At 40.3% G+C, this 17,682-nt stretch overlaps 1 protein-coding gene across 1 annotated transcript; it reads left to right on the top strand.

Annotated features, from left to right (window-relative positions):
• Window positions 1-1,301: 1,301 nt before the first annotated feature.
• mmel1 (membrane metallo-endopeptidase-like 1) lies at window positions 1,302-16,813 on the top strand. The gene is made up of 24 exons (XM_030052147.1): window positions 1,302-1,435; window positions 3,540-3,822; window positions 4,391-4,435; window positions 4,758-4,814; window positions 4,962-5,123; window positions 5,474-5,554; window positions 5,688-5,783; window positions 6,950-7,068; window positions 7,202-7,267; window positions 7,353-7,487; window positions 7,771-7,860; window positions 8,741-8,877; window positions 9,009-9,102; window positions 9,206-9,334; window positions 9,545-9,643; window positions 9,771-9,854; window positions 9,969-10,072; window positions 10,396-10,454; window positions 11,624-11,743; window positions 11,949-12,082; window positions 12,242-12,307; window positions 12,417-12,512; window positions 13,170-13,246; window positions 13,988-16,813. The coding sequence occupies exons 2-24, from the start codon at window positions 3,666-3,668 to the stop codon at window positions 14,085-14,087; spliced, it is 2,307 nt and encodes a 768-aa protein (XP_029908007.1). The 5' UTR covers window positions 1,302-1,435; window positions 3,540-3,665; the 3' UTR covers window positions 14,088-16,813.
• The last annotated feature ends 869 nt before the right edge of the window (window positions 16,814-17,682 follow it).

Below are 17,682 nucleotides of genomic sequence, written 5' to 3'. Positions count from 1 at the left end.
GAATATCTTTTGAATAACAGAATGGTTTGTTCTTTTTGTCATCGCGACCTCAAGATTCACCCATCCACCACATTAACAATCTCTGACTCTTTACTTTCCTCATAAGCCTTAATAAAGACTGCAAACATTGAACATGAAAATAAGTTAATGGCACTTTTGCAAAAAAATACTTATCATATGGAATATATTATTGATTTCATTATTCTAGTGAAAAGACTGAATGTCTTGATTTTGCACAGTCTCTATCAGGGGCCTAAAAATGGTCTTTAACATATTGGTGGGGCTCAAATACCTGTTCTATTTTGGGTTTGATTAAGATTGCTCCCTGCTAAATCTGTTTACCCCTTTGAACATTATCTCTCATCATAACTTCAGCAGCGACAGCACCTGAGCATCAAGGACAACGGGGTGGCAAGGAGTGCTGTTAGCCAACCGCAGTGGCTATGCACTCTTGCCGTAATATCAGCTAATTAGTGTGGTTAATCAGGCTGATAATGAGCCTGGGCTCCATGCCATTTCAATCTGACACCAGGCCAGGGTTCATATCTCCATCAGCTGCACCATGGGCGTCCAAGCTCTCCCCGAAGAAGAGCCTCTCTGGCCACAAGAGGAGAGAGAGGGGCATGAGAAAGGCACAAGTGCTAAGTCCTCTGATGGAAACAATCCCTGCAGGTAGCAAATCCATACCTTCCTGGCAGTTGGAGCAAAAAGACAGCTGGTACAGACCTGGGGGGTTCGCTGCCACAAAACAGGATTAGATGATTAGTGTTAAAGGGTATCTCCTGAAATTGTGGTTATTATTATAATCATCAACATGGATGATGGAATCATTTTCTTATGTTTTGCAAATTCACATCAGTATCACCAGGACATAGCAAAATCTTTCCCAAAGTAAACTGGTTTAATTTGTAACCCTGGTTTTTCTGGAATACCCCCCTGCGTGGCTGAGAAATGCAGTGTTATAGTAGCACTAGTCTGCAGAGTCCTTTAAGCCCAGTTTGTTTTATTTAGCCTCACTGCAAGCTTTTCTCCTCCCAGATTTTTCAAAGCTGCACTTAAAACACCCGAGAAATGGATGCCCACTGAAGCACATCCCACACCTCCTTTTATCAGCTCATCCCCTCCAACATTCACACGCAAACTATACTTTTTTAATCACCGATCTTGTAATCCAAAACAGTCTAGAGTGAGCAGCCTGATGCTGTCACCTCCCCACCTTCCTCCTTTCTCCTCCCACTCTCCCTCTCCCTCTCTCTCTCTCTGTTGTCTCACTCATTCCCTGAACGGCACAGCAGAGTGGATAACGTTTCCTTCATCCCGCGGCACAGACTCATTTCTCCACACACCAGCTCTGAGTGGAAGCTCAGTGGGGGTGTTTGAGATATTAGCGTGCTGTGGGGGGCGGCTCAGGGACTTCTACCGTCCACGTAAAGAGGTAAGTTCTGCCACTTAGATTAGATTACTGTATACTGTCAAACACTTGTAGCCAAAGTGAAGGTTGGTAACAAGGTAGAAAAAGTTTGCCACCTGATATTGCAGCCTGTGAGGTACCACTGATGTCAGATTTTCAGCAGTCACAGGACAGATTTGCAATTGTGCATGCACTTTAAAATGACAAGTTTGGATCGTGTGGAAATTTTTTACACAAAGAAAATGTTGATGTCTCAATAATAGAGTTGATAATAGTCAGTTGCAAAGTGAGTAACAGAGAATAACCTTGTGCATATTGCTGACTGAGCCTAACCTGTGAATTAATCCTTGCTTGTGTCTGAAATACTGAGTTTCCAGAAGTACAGTACCAGTCACCAAACAAAGTCACATGTAATCTTACCTGGAAAATACGCTTAAAACCATGCAACATTAAAACGATTTAGCCTATAATAGATTAGTTTCTGTCAAAAGATTTTTGTTTTGACAAACTGAGCACCTAACCCATTAGACTGCATCATGTGGTCATTGGCATCTTAAGCTTTACTCCAAAACATATTATGCTTTCTACATACTGTAACTTTCTGTACTGCTGCCACCTTGACAGGAAAATAGATTTTAAATTTCAATGGGACTTACATGGTTAAGTTAAATATCACGGCCATCCAACCAAAACCTTGTATGTGCATAGTATCAACTTTGCAGAAATAGAGGAAAACAATATATGAAATATAATATGGATGCTGACAAAGTATGGGATGATAGACAAAAAAAAGCTGATAAGCTATCTGAGAACATTTAAATATGCCCATAATGTTTCCTTTGTGGTACTGAACTTGTTTGTTTCAACTTGTTTGCCTCATTACAGTACACATTATGGCATAATTTCCCATGAAGGGGAGCAAGTTTGGGCGACAAGGACCATGATGCGGAGGCAGTTTCTGCTCTGACAGTCTCATGCTGAAGATGGCAGTGGAGCTCTAACAAGCCCCTGCCCGCACTCCATCATTGCAGTGCCAGATACTGTGTGCCCATGAGTATTCATCAGGAACAGCTAATAGGGCACAGCAGCGTGAACCTCTGATTTACAGCCCCATCCTCTGTCAGGCCTAATGATAGGGCAACAGGCTGGTTACTGAGGAACAGGTGCTGGGGAGTGAATAGATGCAAAGCAATGCTGCTGAAAGCCATCGGTGATTGTCATTTTGTTCCTTGCACAAATGCTCATTTGCAATATTGTGTTCACACATACATAGTTATTATGCATAGAAATTAGCTCTCTTGAAGTAGGATATAGGCCTGGAGAGTGCATGTGCATCTAAGTGTGTGTGTGTGTGGTGGGAGGAGAAATTTCCAGCTCTTGCACAAGCATTTCAAACTGATAATGGAGGTCAACTTCACAGTTAATTTAATCTCTACCCATAATACTAACACATAAACACAAGGAGTTTCTGTCCTAGACTATATTATTATTTAGAGATGTCATGCATTGATATAGCTATTGGTCGCCCATTCAACCGCATGTATAATTAACAAAGCAATTGAAAAATAATCAATATATCAACCTGGACTGGGGTCGGGCATTGCTCAGTGAGTTGTCACTGTTGGCAACACACATTTTTAAGCACCAAAAAGTTGTAATAGTATAACTTTTGTTGTCATTTCTGCTAAATATATTTCCTCATAAATCCTACTGTCAGAGTAAGCTAACATTGATCGAGTTAGAGAAAAACATAGTCTAACTGTAGGGTTACTTACATTTTCTTCAAGTAGGCATACTTCAGTTTATTTATTTATTTTTGGCTAACAGCATATTAACTTTTGCTGAAGTTATCGCGATTTTTCACGGTAACGTTATAGCGCCTAACCGTCGACTCCGTGGCTTGGACGGAAAAGTAACGTCAGAAACTGTAACGGCTCACTGCTCCCGTGGAGTAACACCAAACCCTGTAACGTTTCTTCCGAAGTAACGAGTAACGCATTACTTTTTTTTTTTTTTTTTTTTTTTTTTTTTTCCAGAGACGAGCTTCGCGCGGTTAACAACTCTTAACTGTGAACAAGTTGTAGGTGTTAGCTAGCGGTGCACATCATAATGCGCTCACTCATTGCAGGTCAGTTTGGCAGAGCGCTGCATCGCACAGCACAGCCCACACACACTCACTGGTGGCCGGGAGCTCTCTTCTGCCTGGACCTTCCCACTCCACCGTACCTTTCCCAGAGAGCCGGCAGACAGGAGAATGGGCAAATCCGAAAGCCAAATGGATATCATGGAGAAATCTACCAAACCGGGGAAGCGTCGCTGGACCGTTGCAGAGATCGGTCTGTCTGTCCTGTTGTTGTTGGTCAGCTGTGCCTTGGCCGGGCTCATAGTCCTCTACACATCGGTGCTGAGAGGTAAGCTCACTGGGAGAACGCAGCTGCACAGATAAGTGTTTTTTTTTTTTTTAATGCTAGTGTGACATCTGCCATTGTCACCTGAGATGATCCTGACCCCAGCAGTACTAACAGAAAAATCACCGTAGATTTGATTTTCACAACTTTTGCATTAGCGTTTTGCCACACATGGCAATGTTATTTTGCATTTTTATGTAGTTTTTTATGTAGGTTGTTTAAAGCCTACAGTGTGTTTACATATCAAAAGAGGAGCAAACCTTTGCAGTATCTTAAAGCATGAAATTGCACAAGCAAGACTGTCAGAATTAAAAAATAAAATAAAATAAAATAATTAAAGTTTTAGAAAAGCTAGAATGCTACCCAGACTATACAAGAAGTAAAATGGCATTTTATTTTTAGGTAACCAAAAAGAAAATAGTTAAAGGAAGAGTTCACATGACTAGATCAATTTCTCCTGGTGTTAAGTTATTAGTAGCCTACAGCAAATGCATTTGAATTTGAATAAAATTCATGAAGTTAAATTGTGTGTATCTAATGCTGTCTGAAATCTGTGTTTCAACCAATTCAGAGCAGTCTAATAGGTCGAGTGTGTCAAGGAGCTCAACAAGTGAGGGTGAGTCTTGTAACCTGAACACAAGATATTGTGGGGTAGTAGGTTGGGTGTGTGTCATGTTAGAGCTGGACAGGCCCATGTCTGATCGCCCCTTTAATTCCCTTTACTGCCTAATCAGCAGTGTCATACACCAGTGAAAGAACAGAGTCACTGCTGACAAAGCCATTGTCTGTCAGATGCAGAGACGAGACCTACACCAGTCATTTCTAAAAACACACAACACAACAACATGCCAAAGTTCCCTGTCTCAGTGGGGATTTTAATCATGAAGCGATCAGTGTGTTTAACTAATAACTGTTGGCACTTTTTGGATTTTTTCCAGGACAATACCGCTCCAACCTTAACAATGTGTGTACAGCTGCGGAGTGTGTTACTGCAGGTGATAACTACTGCTCCTTTACCCTTCAAACAAATTCAACAAATTCAAATGCACCAATATTTTATTCAAAAACAGAACTTTCTAACTGCATTATGAATCCTGCCCCCATGCCGCCTCTCTTTCCTGTCACGCTTGTGGTACCCGAAGCCGCCCGGCTCTTGCAGAACATGGATGCGTCTGTGAAGCCTTGTGAGAATTTCTACCAGTACGCCTGCGGGGGTTGGCTGGAGCGCCATGTCATCCCAGAGACCAGCTCCCGTCACAGTGTCTTTGACATTCTGAGGGACAAGCTGGAGATTGTCCTCAAAGGTCAGTTGGCATGTTTCCACAGTCATACAGTATAAGGGTCAGGGTTTTAATCTTCATTGGTCAGTGAGCTGCATTATCTGGAATTCAATGGTGCTTGCCAGTGAGCCGGAAGAATATCACATATCAGTAGCAGTCTTACTGCACTGCCTTTGAGTTTCATTCAAATTATTCATGTCTGGGGGTGCTCCCATGGCTCACTGTGTAAAGTGTGTACCACATAATATAAAGGCATGAGTTCGAATCCAGCCTAGACCCTTCGCTGCATGTCATCCCCCATCCTTCCTCTCTCTCTCTCCACTGTGACTGTCTAATAAGGAAGAAATTCCCCCAAATAATTTTTGTTTGTGCAGGTGTTCTTGAGACGGAGAATGAACAGGACAGGGATGCAATCAAGAAGGCCAAAATCCTTTACAGCTCCTGCATGAATGAAAGTAAGGTTCTCTTAATTCAAACACACATTATTCAGTGTGTATTAGATTAAAAAGGAGGCAGGGGAGCAATGACCAAATGGTAGAGGGACTGTAGTGCTATTATATTTGATGATTTGTATTGTTTGACCTGCAGGCCTCATAGAGCATCGTGACTCCCAGCCCATTCTAAAGCTCATTGACACTATTGGAGATTGGCCTGTTGCCTCAGATGATTGGAACACCACTACAGGTAGTGTAAAAATACCTCTGAGCCACCCTTTGATTAGCATACACAGCATAAGCACTGTGCATGTAAAATACAAGTACATCCGCATACACATAAACATATCAACATACAAATACTCACATATGGGGGCACACAAGCATTGCACAGCAGTCACTCCCGTGTGCTCCTATTCAGATGCACATACTCACGCAAATATCCATCTAACTGTATTTGCACATAATGAAATGTTGGGCAGCACTAGCTTTGTTGGCATGATCAAGAAGCACATTGTGGCTCTTCAGCTGAGCAGTCAGGTGTTGTGATTAGGAGTGCAGTGAGTGGGTAGAGAAGCAGGTCCTCAATCAGGACTGTGACTGATTCTTTAAATAGACTACTCTGCTCTTCCCCAAGCTCCTGACTGCTGCCACGTTAATTAAATGTAATCAAGGACGGTGGTTCAAACAGAATTAAGCACGCATAACTGCATCTGCACAAACAGCTTTCTGGCTATCCCTTTAAATGTGCAGCAGTAATGCTTATGTCTCTGCCTGTTTTTTATCACCTGGTAGCTTCATAAACGTACACCACTGTGTTTAGGGGACAATTACCCCCACTAAAGAGCTGAAACGTCTGGCAGAGGGTTATGTGATCACCCCCGTCCATCTTCTGTCAGTCTGCCTGCAAGATAACTCAAGAAAACTCAAAAAGTACTGCACAAAAAGTACCAAAAGTTGGTTATGGGCCAGCAAAAAAGTGATGAACTTTTTGTGCAAATTGGCCTCAAAGAGTTGTGGCAATGGTTAGAATGCAGCACAAACAGGGCTATACTAAGCTCAAACAGGGCCATAACACTCTATAACTCGTCAGGGAGGTTGGTGATGGGCGAACAAAGAAGTGATTAACTTTTTGGGCCAGTTGGCCTCAAGTGGACATGGCAGTGGCAGGACTTAGCAGAAACGGAGCCGAAATTTCCAAAAACGTCCTTGAAGCCCAGTGGGATGGTTGGTCATAAGTCAAGGTGACACTGACCAACTTTACCCACTAATTAGCTGAAAGGGGCGTGTCCTGTGACAACAGCATTGCCAAAAGGATGCGAGGCTTTGCACAAACAGGACTGTAGGTTCAAGCTGCGACCTTGGGGGAGGTCAGTGCTGTACTGACTGACCTCTTGTTTCTACCTGATGCCACAGAGGAAGCATGGAGCCTCGAGGACACGCTGGCAACACTGACTGCTCGTTTCCATAAGAAGGCCCTGTTGGACATGTACGTGTGGACAGATGACCGTGACTCCAGACGCCATATCATTTATGTAAGAACACAAATAATAGCTTACAGCCACTACACAGCATCAATTGTTCAATATAAACATGATTAAACAATGAAAGTGTTGATTCACAAACATGATATGCTGTGCTTTGCTGGTTTATTCTGGTTATTAACAGATTGACCAGCCAGGACTTGGAATGCCATCAAGAGACTATTACTTTAATGGTGGAAACTACAAAAAGGTAATGCATTAAAAAACCCATGACGGTGATCTGAGGTTGATTTTGTTGTACAAAACAACGTTTATATTTTATGATTGTACCACAGGTCCGGGAGGCCTACCTCCATTTCATGGTTGCTATTGCAAAGATAGCGCGAGAGGACAGGAACTTGACTCAGGATGATGACCGTGTGTGGGAGGAAATGATGCAATTGCTGGAGCTGGAGACAGACATTGCCAATGTGAGTACCAGCCACAACAGGAAATGGAATTGTGGGACGGGGGGTGAAGGAGAATTATGGATGACAAGATGAAAAATGAGTCCATCCCCTCTACTCCCATTAATTTAGAGAACAGGCACGGTTTAGTGTAGACTCAGGAAATCAACCGAGCGCTTGATCTTTTTTTTTTTTTTTTTTTTTTTTTTTTTTTTGTGCCTGTCAAGATCATGACAAATAGGCTAATAAAATGAGTACAAAATGTGAATGAGTTTAAGGATTTATTTTATTTGTTGATGCTCAACAGGCCACATCCCCAGCAGAGGAGCGCCAAGATGTCACCGTTCTCTATAACAAGATGACACTCGGTGAACTACAGGACACATTCAGTCTTAACGTAAGTGTGCTTCCACTTTTTAGATTATATGAAGCTTAAAGAAATAGTTCACCCAAAATGATTTTTTCCCATTATCTTCTCAACTTGATCCCATTGAAACACAGGTGGGTTGTGTTTGTGTATACAACACACAAAGGGAAGTAGCTAGGTTAGCTCTGTACAGCCTTCCCAAAAACAACTGAAATCAATGGATTCTGCTTTTTAGATTTCAAAAGGGGCAAAAAATGACAAGAAAAATTACCCATTTACCCAGTTCATTCATGCAGCATGAGTCTTTTGAAGCCAAACGATTGTGTCATTTACATTGTTATTTGGCACATATCTTCACCATAGCCTTTGATAAGAAAACAGTTCATGCTAACATGCAGCCAAGCCTCATCCCTCCATGTTCTGCTCCACAAGAGCTTGCAAAAGTTGGTTTTCAAAATATCAGCACTAGGGAGTAAAGCTAAAACAGCTTGGCAATAGACCAAACACTTATTGAGTTTGTTTGTGGTCATCCTATGCACAGCAAAGCAGTATAAACACAGACGTACATGAGAGTTCAGCCTTAGTTTGAGAACTCCCAACAGTTCTCAAACTCATGAGAACTTTAAATTTTGAAAGAGCTGATCCTTTACATCTTTGTGTGTTACTTGACCAGAACATAAGCAGGTCACTTTCACTCGTTCAAGTCCCGGAACTTTCTCGGAAAATTTGCATGGGAGTACCAGTGAATGAGTGGATAAGGATGGTTGCCTCTTTGTAAACATGAGGCGCTCGTGCACAGGGCTAATGCCTCCTGCGTATGAATGTATGACTGTGAAGCACAGTGTTTCTAAAATGCACGAATGCTCATCAAGCCTAAATGTAAAAATGTCTGTTCCCTTTTGCTCTCCAGGGTTTTAACTGGACTCGATTTATACAAGGTGTGTTGTCCAGCGTCTCCATTGAGGTTCATGTAGAGGAGGAGGTGGTGGTCTACAGCTCTCCCTACCTTGAAAAGATGAATGACGTTCTCTCCAAACACAGTGTCAGGTCAGCCCATGATGATCATCTCATACTGCCAAAGCACTGTGCAAAGCAAAGTCCATAGAGACTAAAATGGTGCAGAGTAATTACAATGCAGCGCAAATACAATCACTTCCACTTTCAATTTATTCTTCCAGAACTATGCAGAACTACCTCACCTGGCAGCTCATCATTGACAGAGTTAATAGTTTGAGCCGCCGTTTCAAAGATGCCAGAGCCCAATACAGAAAGGTGTGATGTCAGTGACACAATAGAATAACACAAAAAATATGCCAGCGTAAAAACAACATCACAGTGTTTGTGTGTTGTGTTTTTTGCATGTGTGTGGGGTCAGGCTCTATATGGAACCACTGTGGAAGAGGCCTGGTGGCGAGACTGCGTCCGTTATGTCCAGAGCAGCATGGAGAACGCCGTTGGGGCTCTGTATGTGCGTGAAACCTTCGCTGGAGAAAGTAAACGAATGGTGAGCCCTTTCTCTAAAACCACACCTGGACAAAACAGAAAATAATCTCCTTCAGGGCATGAAAATAAATGACTGCCACAAGAGAAGTTTAGAGCCAGCTGCCACAAGACAGCAGCCCTCCACAGACTGTTCAATGAGTCAATATAAAAGTGTGTTTATGTGCGGGATTGTGTTTACACTCAGACTTTGTTTTGTACCATATATTGGCAGGTCAGCAACCTCATCAGTAAGATCCAGGAAGCATATGTGGAAACACTAGAGGAGCTAAGTTGGATGGACGCTCCATCAAAGGAGAAGGCAAGAGAAAAGGTGCAGTGCACAGCAAAGCAAAAATATTCTTTCACTTGTGTGAGAAAATAAGTCAAGATATTATCTTTTGCAGGTGCTATGTGCACTATGTGCTATGTGTACACTGATTGTTATGCATTTCTTTCAGGCCATGGCAATCAAGGAGCATATTGGCTATCCAGACCACATTCTGGAAGAAAATAACCAGAAGCTAGATCAGGAATATGCACATGTACGTAAGAACTGAGTCTTGTTCCACTCCCAACGATGCAGTAAATGACTGAAAGCTGCATATGCTCATGTTGCAGTTATCTCTGATCAGGCTTTCTCTTTTTTCTCCTTTCAGTTAAATTTTAGTGAGGAGAACTACTTTGAAAACATCCTTGAGAATCTTAAGGCTGAGGCTCACAAGAGTTTGAAGAAACTCAGAGAACCAGTTGACCCTGACCTGTAAGCTGGCACCTATTTCCAACACTGCAGACTGAATACTACCTGATGAAAGGGGCTGTAGTCTTAGATCTAATACACTCAATCTTATTAAGAAATTAGCCTAAGAAAACGTTGCAGTCAGCAGCAGAAGAAGCAGAAACACCTGTACAAGAAGGATTTCTTGTACCTAGACCTTGTAGCCTAGCCTAGACCTTTGCTGATAGGCAGATATAATAAATATTTGATGTTTGGATTGTACGGTTAAGTCTTTCAGCTAGCTAGTAAGGGACATTCAGAGTAGAGCTCTTTTATCGGTTGTAACATATTTCTCAATCTTTTCTAAGGTGGATCATCGGTGCAGCTGTAGTGAATGCATTCTACTCACCTAACAGAAACCAGATAGGTAGGAGCTTTCCACTTTATAATAATCCTTTAAACCACCAACTGACAAATTTATGTTTCATTTTCTTATGTGTAGGACCCCCCTGCCATAAGGTGACCTCATTGAATGTAACAGTAACACCCTCTGCCTGGTGTCAAGAATTAAGATCATTAAGAATATTTTCAGACTCACAGAAGTGCACATCAGCTCATACATTTATTTATGGTAACACAGTAAATCAGTGTAATTGATATAAAGCCATGTTTAAACAGTATTTCCCAGTTAGACATTCTGCTTGATGGAGAGCCTGTAATGAATCAAATATCCGTCAGCTCCATAGGTTGCTTACTGGATAATGACCTGGGCAGCAGCAGTATGGCCTTGCAAGTGCTTAACAACAAGATTAGAGTTTCTTGTAAAAAAAAAAAAAAAAAAAAAAAGGCTAAGCTTCTGGATGAGGATTGCACTCGTGTGTGCCGTTTTGAGTATGCAAACAGTGCCTAGTATGGAGGCTTCACAAAGGAGCTGAAACAAATATCCCTAAGCAAACAGATTAAAGTGATATTAGGACTTTACTTGGAAGGCCCATTTAGGGAGGGAACACTTCAGGAAAATAAATGTTCTTCCCTTTAAAACTGTGGCAGTGAAACTTCAGCTCAGTGCTGTTCACGGAATAATTAATAACAGAGCTGCTCAAATATCTATGGAAGCACTTCAAGAAAGTTGGAGATGGGCACAGTCAGAAGATTAGAGCAAGGTCTCTGAAGATGTACAACCTAGCTGGGTCATTTTGTGCCCTGGGGCTGCTAAGTAAGGTGCCTCTTGATATCAGGAGTGGCATTAGTCCAGACATCTGAGATGGATCTAATGACCTGGCTGTTAGAACAAGTGCCTGCATCAATTGCTGTAAATTGCTGCTCTCTTTCAGTACATCACACAACTATTGATTTTAAGATGACCTTTCTTCAGTTTTATTGACGTCTCTGTGTGCTGTTTGCCATCTTGACACTAAAACCTTTTACCAGCAAGGACCGCACTAAAAATATGTTTTTAATTTAGTTCACAACTGTTTGTCCAATTGCCAAATAAACTAAAGTAACTAAATCCCAATCATTCTAATGCCACAGAGTTCTCATTTTTATGTTCACATTCATCCAAGCAGATTGATCCTACTTGTTTTGTCTGTCCAGTTTTTCCTGCAGGAATACTGCAGCCTCCTTTCTTTAGTAAGCATCAGCTCCAGGCCCTCAACTTTGGAGGAATAGGAATGGTTATTGGACATGAGATCACACATGGATTTGATGACAATGGTGAGGCACTGCTGATTCATACTGGGTATTTTGGGAAAACAGAATTGATAATTACATACTTATTCTTTTAATTTCCTTATAATTATTTATTGTCATGTAACTGTGACCAGTAATTTATTGTAATAGGTTACCAATTTAAAATGTGGAGGTACTGCATCATGTTTGGGAAACGGTACTTTACTTGTTGCATTATGTTTGGTTGCAGGGCGTAATTTTGACAAGGATGGTAATATGCTAAACTGGTGGAGTAATTACTCTGCTGAACATTTTAAAGACCAGTCTCAGTGCATGGTGCAACAATATGGCAACTTCAACTGGAAGCTAGCAGGTGGACAAAATGTAAGCATACTCTGTGTGGAATGCACAAATAAGTGTTGTGTGTAAAATTAGATGTTTGTCTTGGCTGTAATGCCTGACTGTGGAAGCTGTGAACTAAGTGGCCATCATAATGAGTATTGTCACGTTTGAGTGTTCACAGTTTTAACTTTATGACCTCAGGTCAGTGGAATCAGCACGCTGGGGGAGAATATTGCAGACAATGGAGGGGTTCGCCAAGCTTATAAGGTTGGATGTTTGCAAAAAAAAAAATCACAAAATCAAATGCTAGTTGTGATTTCTTTCAAAAAGCTTGTGATAAAGTTTCTACACATACATTTTTTGTGCACATTTCCAGGCTTATCTGAAGTGGGTGGAGAGAGAGGGGGAAGAACCCCGCTTACCTGGTCTGGACATGGATCACAAACAACTTTTCTTTCTCAACTTTGCACAAGTGAGTAACATAAATGAGGAAAATGTAATTGCTAAATGCTAAATTTATGTTTTTCAGAAGAAGCAGTGTGGATTGAATCTATTTCTCTATCTGTAATTGCCGAGAACTAAAAGCCCAAGAGGATTTTTTTTATTATTGAATGGTTGTTCAGAAGTGAACAATGAGATAAAGAGAGGGGGTGAGGAGGTGAAAAGTTAAAACAGTCCCAGGCCACATATGTCCGACTAGGGTTCGGAGTAGCTGCCAAAGTAAAGACCACTGTGGTGCCAGAGAAAATAAAGTGTAAGCTGAACAGGCTATTTTACAGTCATCAACCAAAAAAAAGACAAAACAGGTCAAACATCCATTACAAATCTGTATAAAAGCCCCTCTTTCTCCCTGCTAGCACTGAAAAGTCAATTGGTGATCTAGTTCATTTATTCATACCAAACACGCTACTTTTACTTTTACTTTTTACTATTTCTGTCTTTGACATTTCAAGGTTTGTATTCCATCTAAATCATATATTAAAGCTGTTGAAGAATTACCAGATATTACTTGCAAAAATGTTCAAGTTCGAAATACTATAGAAAATGAGTGAGTGGTGCCGAATAGTGTATATACATAGAATGACTTCTTTTCAAAATAAATTATTAAACTAATCCATTTTTTTCCTAGGTATGGTGTGGTGCCTATCGGCCTGAATATGCCAGCCAGTCCATCAAGACTGACTCACACAGTCCCTTAGAATACAGGTGAGGACCTGTTAGTGTGATCAGTAAACATTAGAGGTGCACTGATACCTGGTTTTCTTTTTTTATTATCAATTATAAAACAATAATCAGTTTTTCATAATTGATTACCAAGTTCCGTCACAAGTACAGTTCTGCCACCTAGTATTATCCTATTAAAACAGAATTGAAGGTTAAAAAACAACATAAACAATAAAACACAAAATGAGCTGAATTAAAAAAATAATACCCTCTGGCCAAAATGAAAGCTGTATTGATGAACATATGTTGCAGTACCAAAGTGAAGTAAAACAAGGATTTGATAGATGGTGAATGTTTTTTTCCCGAAAGAACTCTTATTCACAGCATATACTCGCACCAACATAACTCAATTATTCTCTTTTCCAAAAGTGATAGTCACAGTTTGTAGATTTAATTTGCAAGACAGAAGCATTCAGACTGTCTCCGGCTGGCTTCAGCGAGCTGCTTTGCCTCCCCTCCACTCTCATCACTGCCAGACACCGTAGCTTGGCACAGCTGGCACTTTGCTTCACTGAGATCAAAGAATGGTCACACTGCAGACATTTTCATTGCGGCAAAGCACCGCTCATTTAAGTATCTGTATCAGAATGGCCTCATATGCTGATCTTAGCATGTAGCAAGCTGGATTACCACCGATTCCAATAATCAGAGATCTGTGTACCTCTAACATGCATAAAAACATTTCGCCTCAATCCTCATATTTTGTTTATCTCTTGTTTTTAGGGTTCTGGGGTCACTCCAGAATTTTGAAGCATTCTCTGAAGCATTCCAGTGCAAAAAAGGTAGTCCAATGAACCCTGAGCTGAAATGTCGAGTGTGGTAAAAAAAAAAAAAAAAAAAAAAAAAGAAGAAGAAGAAAGGAAGAAAGAAAGAAAAGAAAAGAAAAAGAAAGCTTTATTGGAGATATTTATTTAATGACCAGGACAACTCAACTCAAAATGTTGACATCTTAAAATCACAGAGACATCCTGCTTAAGACTAACTCCAGTTTACTTACATGGCAGAAGATAATTACATACAGATGTATTTGTATATGGAAGGATTACGCTCTAGTTTCAAACTTTGAAGCACATATGATATGAAAACAAAACTTGCTTGAGTATCTATAGCTTCTCATGTTTGAAGTGTTGTGTGTTGATGAATAGGTCATTTGTTCTTACATACAAGTGGTTTTGCTGTGTCTCACGGTGGGTGATGAGTGGGTACATGAATGAAAAGGCTGTATAGAAAATTAAGAGCTCGTGAAAGGGTTAAAGCCTATAGCTGGCTTACATGCTTTACCAGCCTTTCTTGAATTAATCCTTGAAATCTTGTGCAGATCTTAGTGATTATCCATAAACATTTGGCACTGGTTTGACTCGGTATGTTTTCTCTTTTTTTATTGTTTTCGAGACATTGTTCCGCTTGAAAAGAAACAATGGTAAACTGTCTTAATCTGACTTGAAGCATCAGTATGAAATAAAAGGAAAGCTCAGAGCTTTGCTGAAGGAAGAGGTACAATAGAATAGAATTAGTCACACTCTGAGGCTTTGGTCATTCACTGTTTAATGAAACAAATTACCTGAAGACTTTAAGACTGTTAAATCTTTGCAGCTTTAACCTTAAATTAACATTTTGAAAAGAAAAAAAAGTGGCAGCTTATAATATTTTTACAGCCACAGAATGGATAAATATTTGAAATTTACAAAGCTATTGAGTATTTTTTAAAGATGACAGTGTTTTTTTTTTTTTTTTTTAATTTATTCATCATGCTCTGCCACTCATGGGATTCTCAGTACTCGCATGCTGTGAGAAAACATTTCAGAGATACAGAAAACCTCAGTGGCTTGCTACATTTTATGAGAAGAAGTGAGAGAAAAGGCATCATGTGATGGAAGTACTACAGAGCATTAGTGGTCATTGATTCCGGTGTTACCATGTGCATAGGGGCCTGAGATACCATGCTTATGTCATACAGTGTGTTACACAAAGTAATGTGCAGTCTAGAAACAGGCAGATTATACATCCATATGAACATCCCTAAACAGCTCTGTGTTGGGAGCCGAGCCTGCTCCCCTCTCCCCTTCCTGCTTCCACACATTCCACACCTTCCACACAACGCTCAAGGGATCCGGGCTCCTACATGCTTGTAGCTCATTTCTTTTAATAGCTGATGTGTGGGTATCAAAAAATAAATAAACAAATAAACTGGTTAGTTTACATTTAAAGGTAATCTATATGTGGAGGAAGAGTTGTTTTTTTTTCCATCCGAGGGGAGACAAATGTTGGGAGCTGAAACATAATTACAAGACCTTTAGCCTCTGGACATAGCCAATTAGACACTAAGGTTAGGGATGAATAGGTGAGAAGCAAATACACAGACACACACTCGGACAGGTAACCAATGAAGTGGTATGCCTTCTGATGTCTCATTGATCAGTGTAGTGTAGATGAAAAGGCTGAGATGTGGTGTACTGGAGCGTGCTGACCGCTGCAGCTGAACCAGGAGCCTGCAGGTAGACGCACCGAGGAACAGGCTTGTCATTAAAGAGCTGGCCATGGCCAGGACTGTTATTTTCTACCTTTTATTAACAAGTAATGACAGCAGAACGGAAGAGCAGAGCCTGCAAGAGAGGATGGAGGAACTGAGCTGATTAAATGATCAGTCAGGCTGCAGGAAGCCACTGTTTTGTGTTGAAGAGAGCTTTGAAAAGCAGCAGGAGGACAAACAAAAAGGCTAGTTGTGAATGTTCGCCTGTCATTGGTCACATTCAGGATGCCTTGGTAAACTGAACATGACTGTTAGGTCTCATCAGAGACTGCTGAATTGAATGTGAATATTGAAGCTTTATACTCACTCTTAGTCTGTTAACTTGACATATTGGTGAATACTGTTGCACTGAGCAGGGGAATAGGCTACATTTGTAACTAGGGACTGTTAAACTATATAAGTACTGATAGTTGTGTGTTGTCATCTAAAACAAATACACATTTAACAAGACATTCAGCATACATTGGGCTACAATATTTGAAGAATTACAGCTTAGTCTTTTGTAAATCTTGTCTTGTTTTCCTAAAGGAGGAAACTGTTCAAAATAACTTAACAAACACAGTGCAATGGAAACATAATACACAATGTGGTTTTGTAGATAATTGATAAATGTCCTATACTGCCGTATTCACACATAAACAGTTCAGATCAGGTAAGAAATAAAGCACAAATTTCTTACCTGAGTTCTAGCTTTACATTTCAGTGGTGAAATTTGTCATTCTGAATTAGCAGCCAGTGCAATGACTTTTGTCAACATATTTTTTTGCTATATATGAAAAACAGTTTCTGACATTGTCACAGCAGCTACATACCCACCAATCCAGAGGAATTTATTTATCTACATGAATATTTGTAAAATAACATTGTTGCATTGAAACAATAACTGATGTAAAAGATGTCTTATGAATGTTCATGCTGCTATGTAATTATGTAGACTAACTGCTATTTTTGTGACTTTGAAGTGACTGTCCCTACTTGTACGGTCTCAAATATCTCCTTGTAATCTTATATAATTGTAAGGAAGAAAAAAAAAACGTAATTATACAAAATTTTCAGAATCTATACTGTGTTTTGTGATAAAACGCCAGATATTGCATATGTGATATGCAATTTGTGGAGATGCATCATGGCATAAAATATGTAGGATTTACTGTCATCTAATACAGAGGATTAAAGGTTATTCTAATCTTCATAAGCTTTTTGCGTTTGTATTTTTTCCCCTCATATTTCAGCTGAATGGGTAGAGCGTAACACTGTGAGGTTTAGGGTTCTCTTCACACTGCCCGTGCTTCATGTTTAATGTGTTTTTTTAAAATATATTTTATACATATATATTTTTTCAAATAAGGATTTTATACATTACTCAATACTCCATGACATTGCTGTCATTCCGTAATCAGTAATCAAGAGTCAGACTGTAATATCTAAGATGTTCTACCATTCAAAAGTGGATTTAAAATACAGTCAAGAGCCCTCACAGTATATGCTTGCACACACTACATGCCAGCATCACACACTGTTAGTCATGTTAGTCCTAATATTTTTTTACCCTCGCATAATTTAGGAGATGAGTGGATACATGCAAGATGACGTTTGTCTGTGCACTTTTTGAGAGATATTTACTTTATTTTTCCCTTAGATGGTAAATAGTGGAATATTCATAAACACTGGCATCATCAGCGAGCTGGCTGTAACAGTTCACTGTAGCTGGACCTGTTCTATTCATGTCACTCAGACCTCCAGTGCTGCTGCTTTTATTAGTGCTCCTACACTTCCTGCTTCCACCCATTTTTTGGTTTTTTAAGAGTATTTTTTGGGACATCTCTGCTTTATTAGACAGGCACAGCAGAGAGAGACAGGAAAGACAGGATAGAGAGAGGGGATGACA

Source organism: Myripristis murdjan, chromosome 5 (genome assembly GCF_902150065.1).
Source record: "Myripristis murdjan chromosome 5, fMyrMur1.1, whole genome shotgun sequence".
Lineage (NCBI taxonomy): Eukaryota > Metazoa > Chordata > Actinopteri > Holocentriformes > Holocentridae > Myripristis > Myripristis murdjan.
This window is presented reverse-complemented; position numbering and strand designations above follow the sequence as displayed.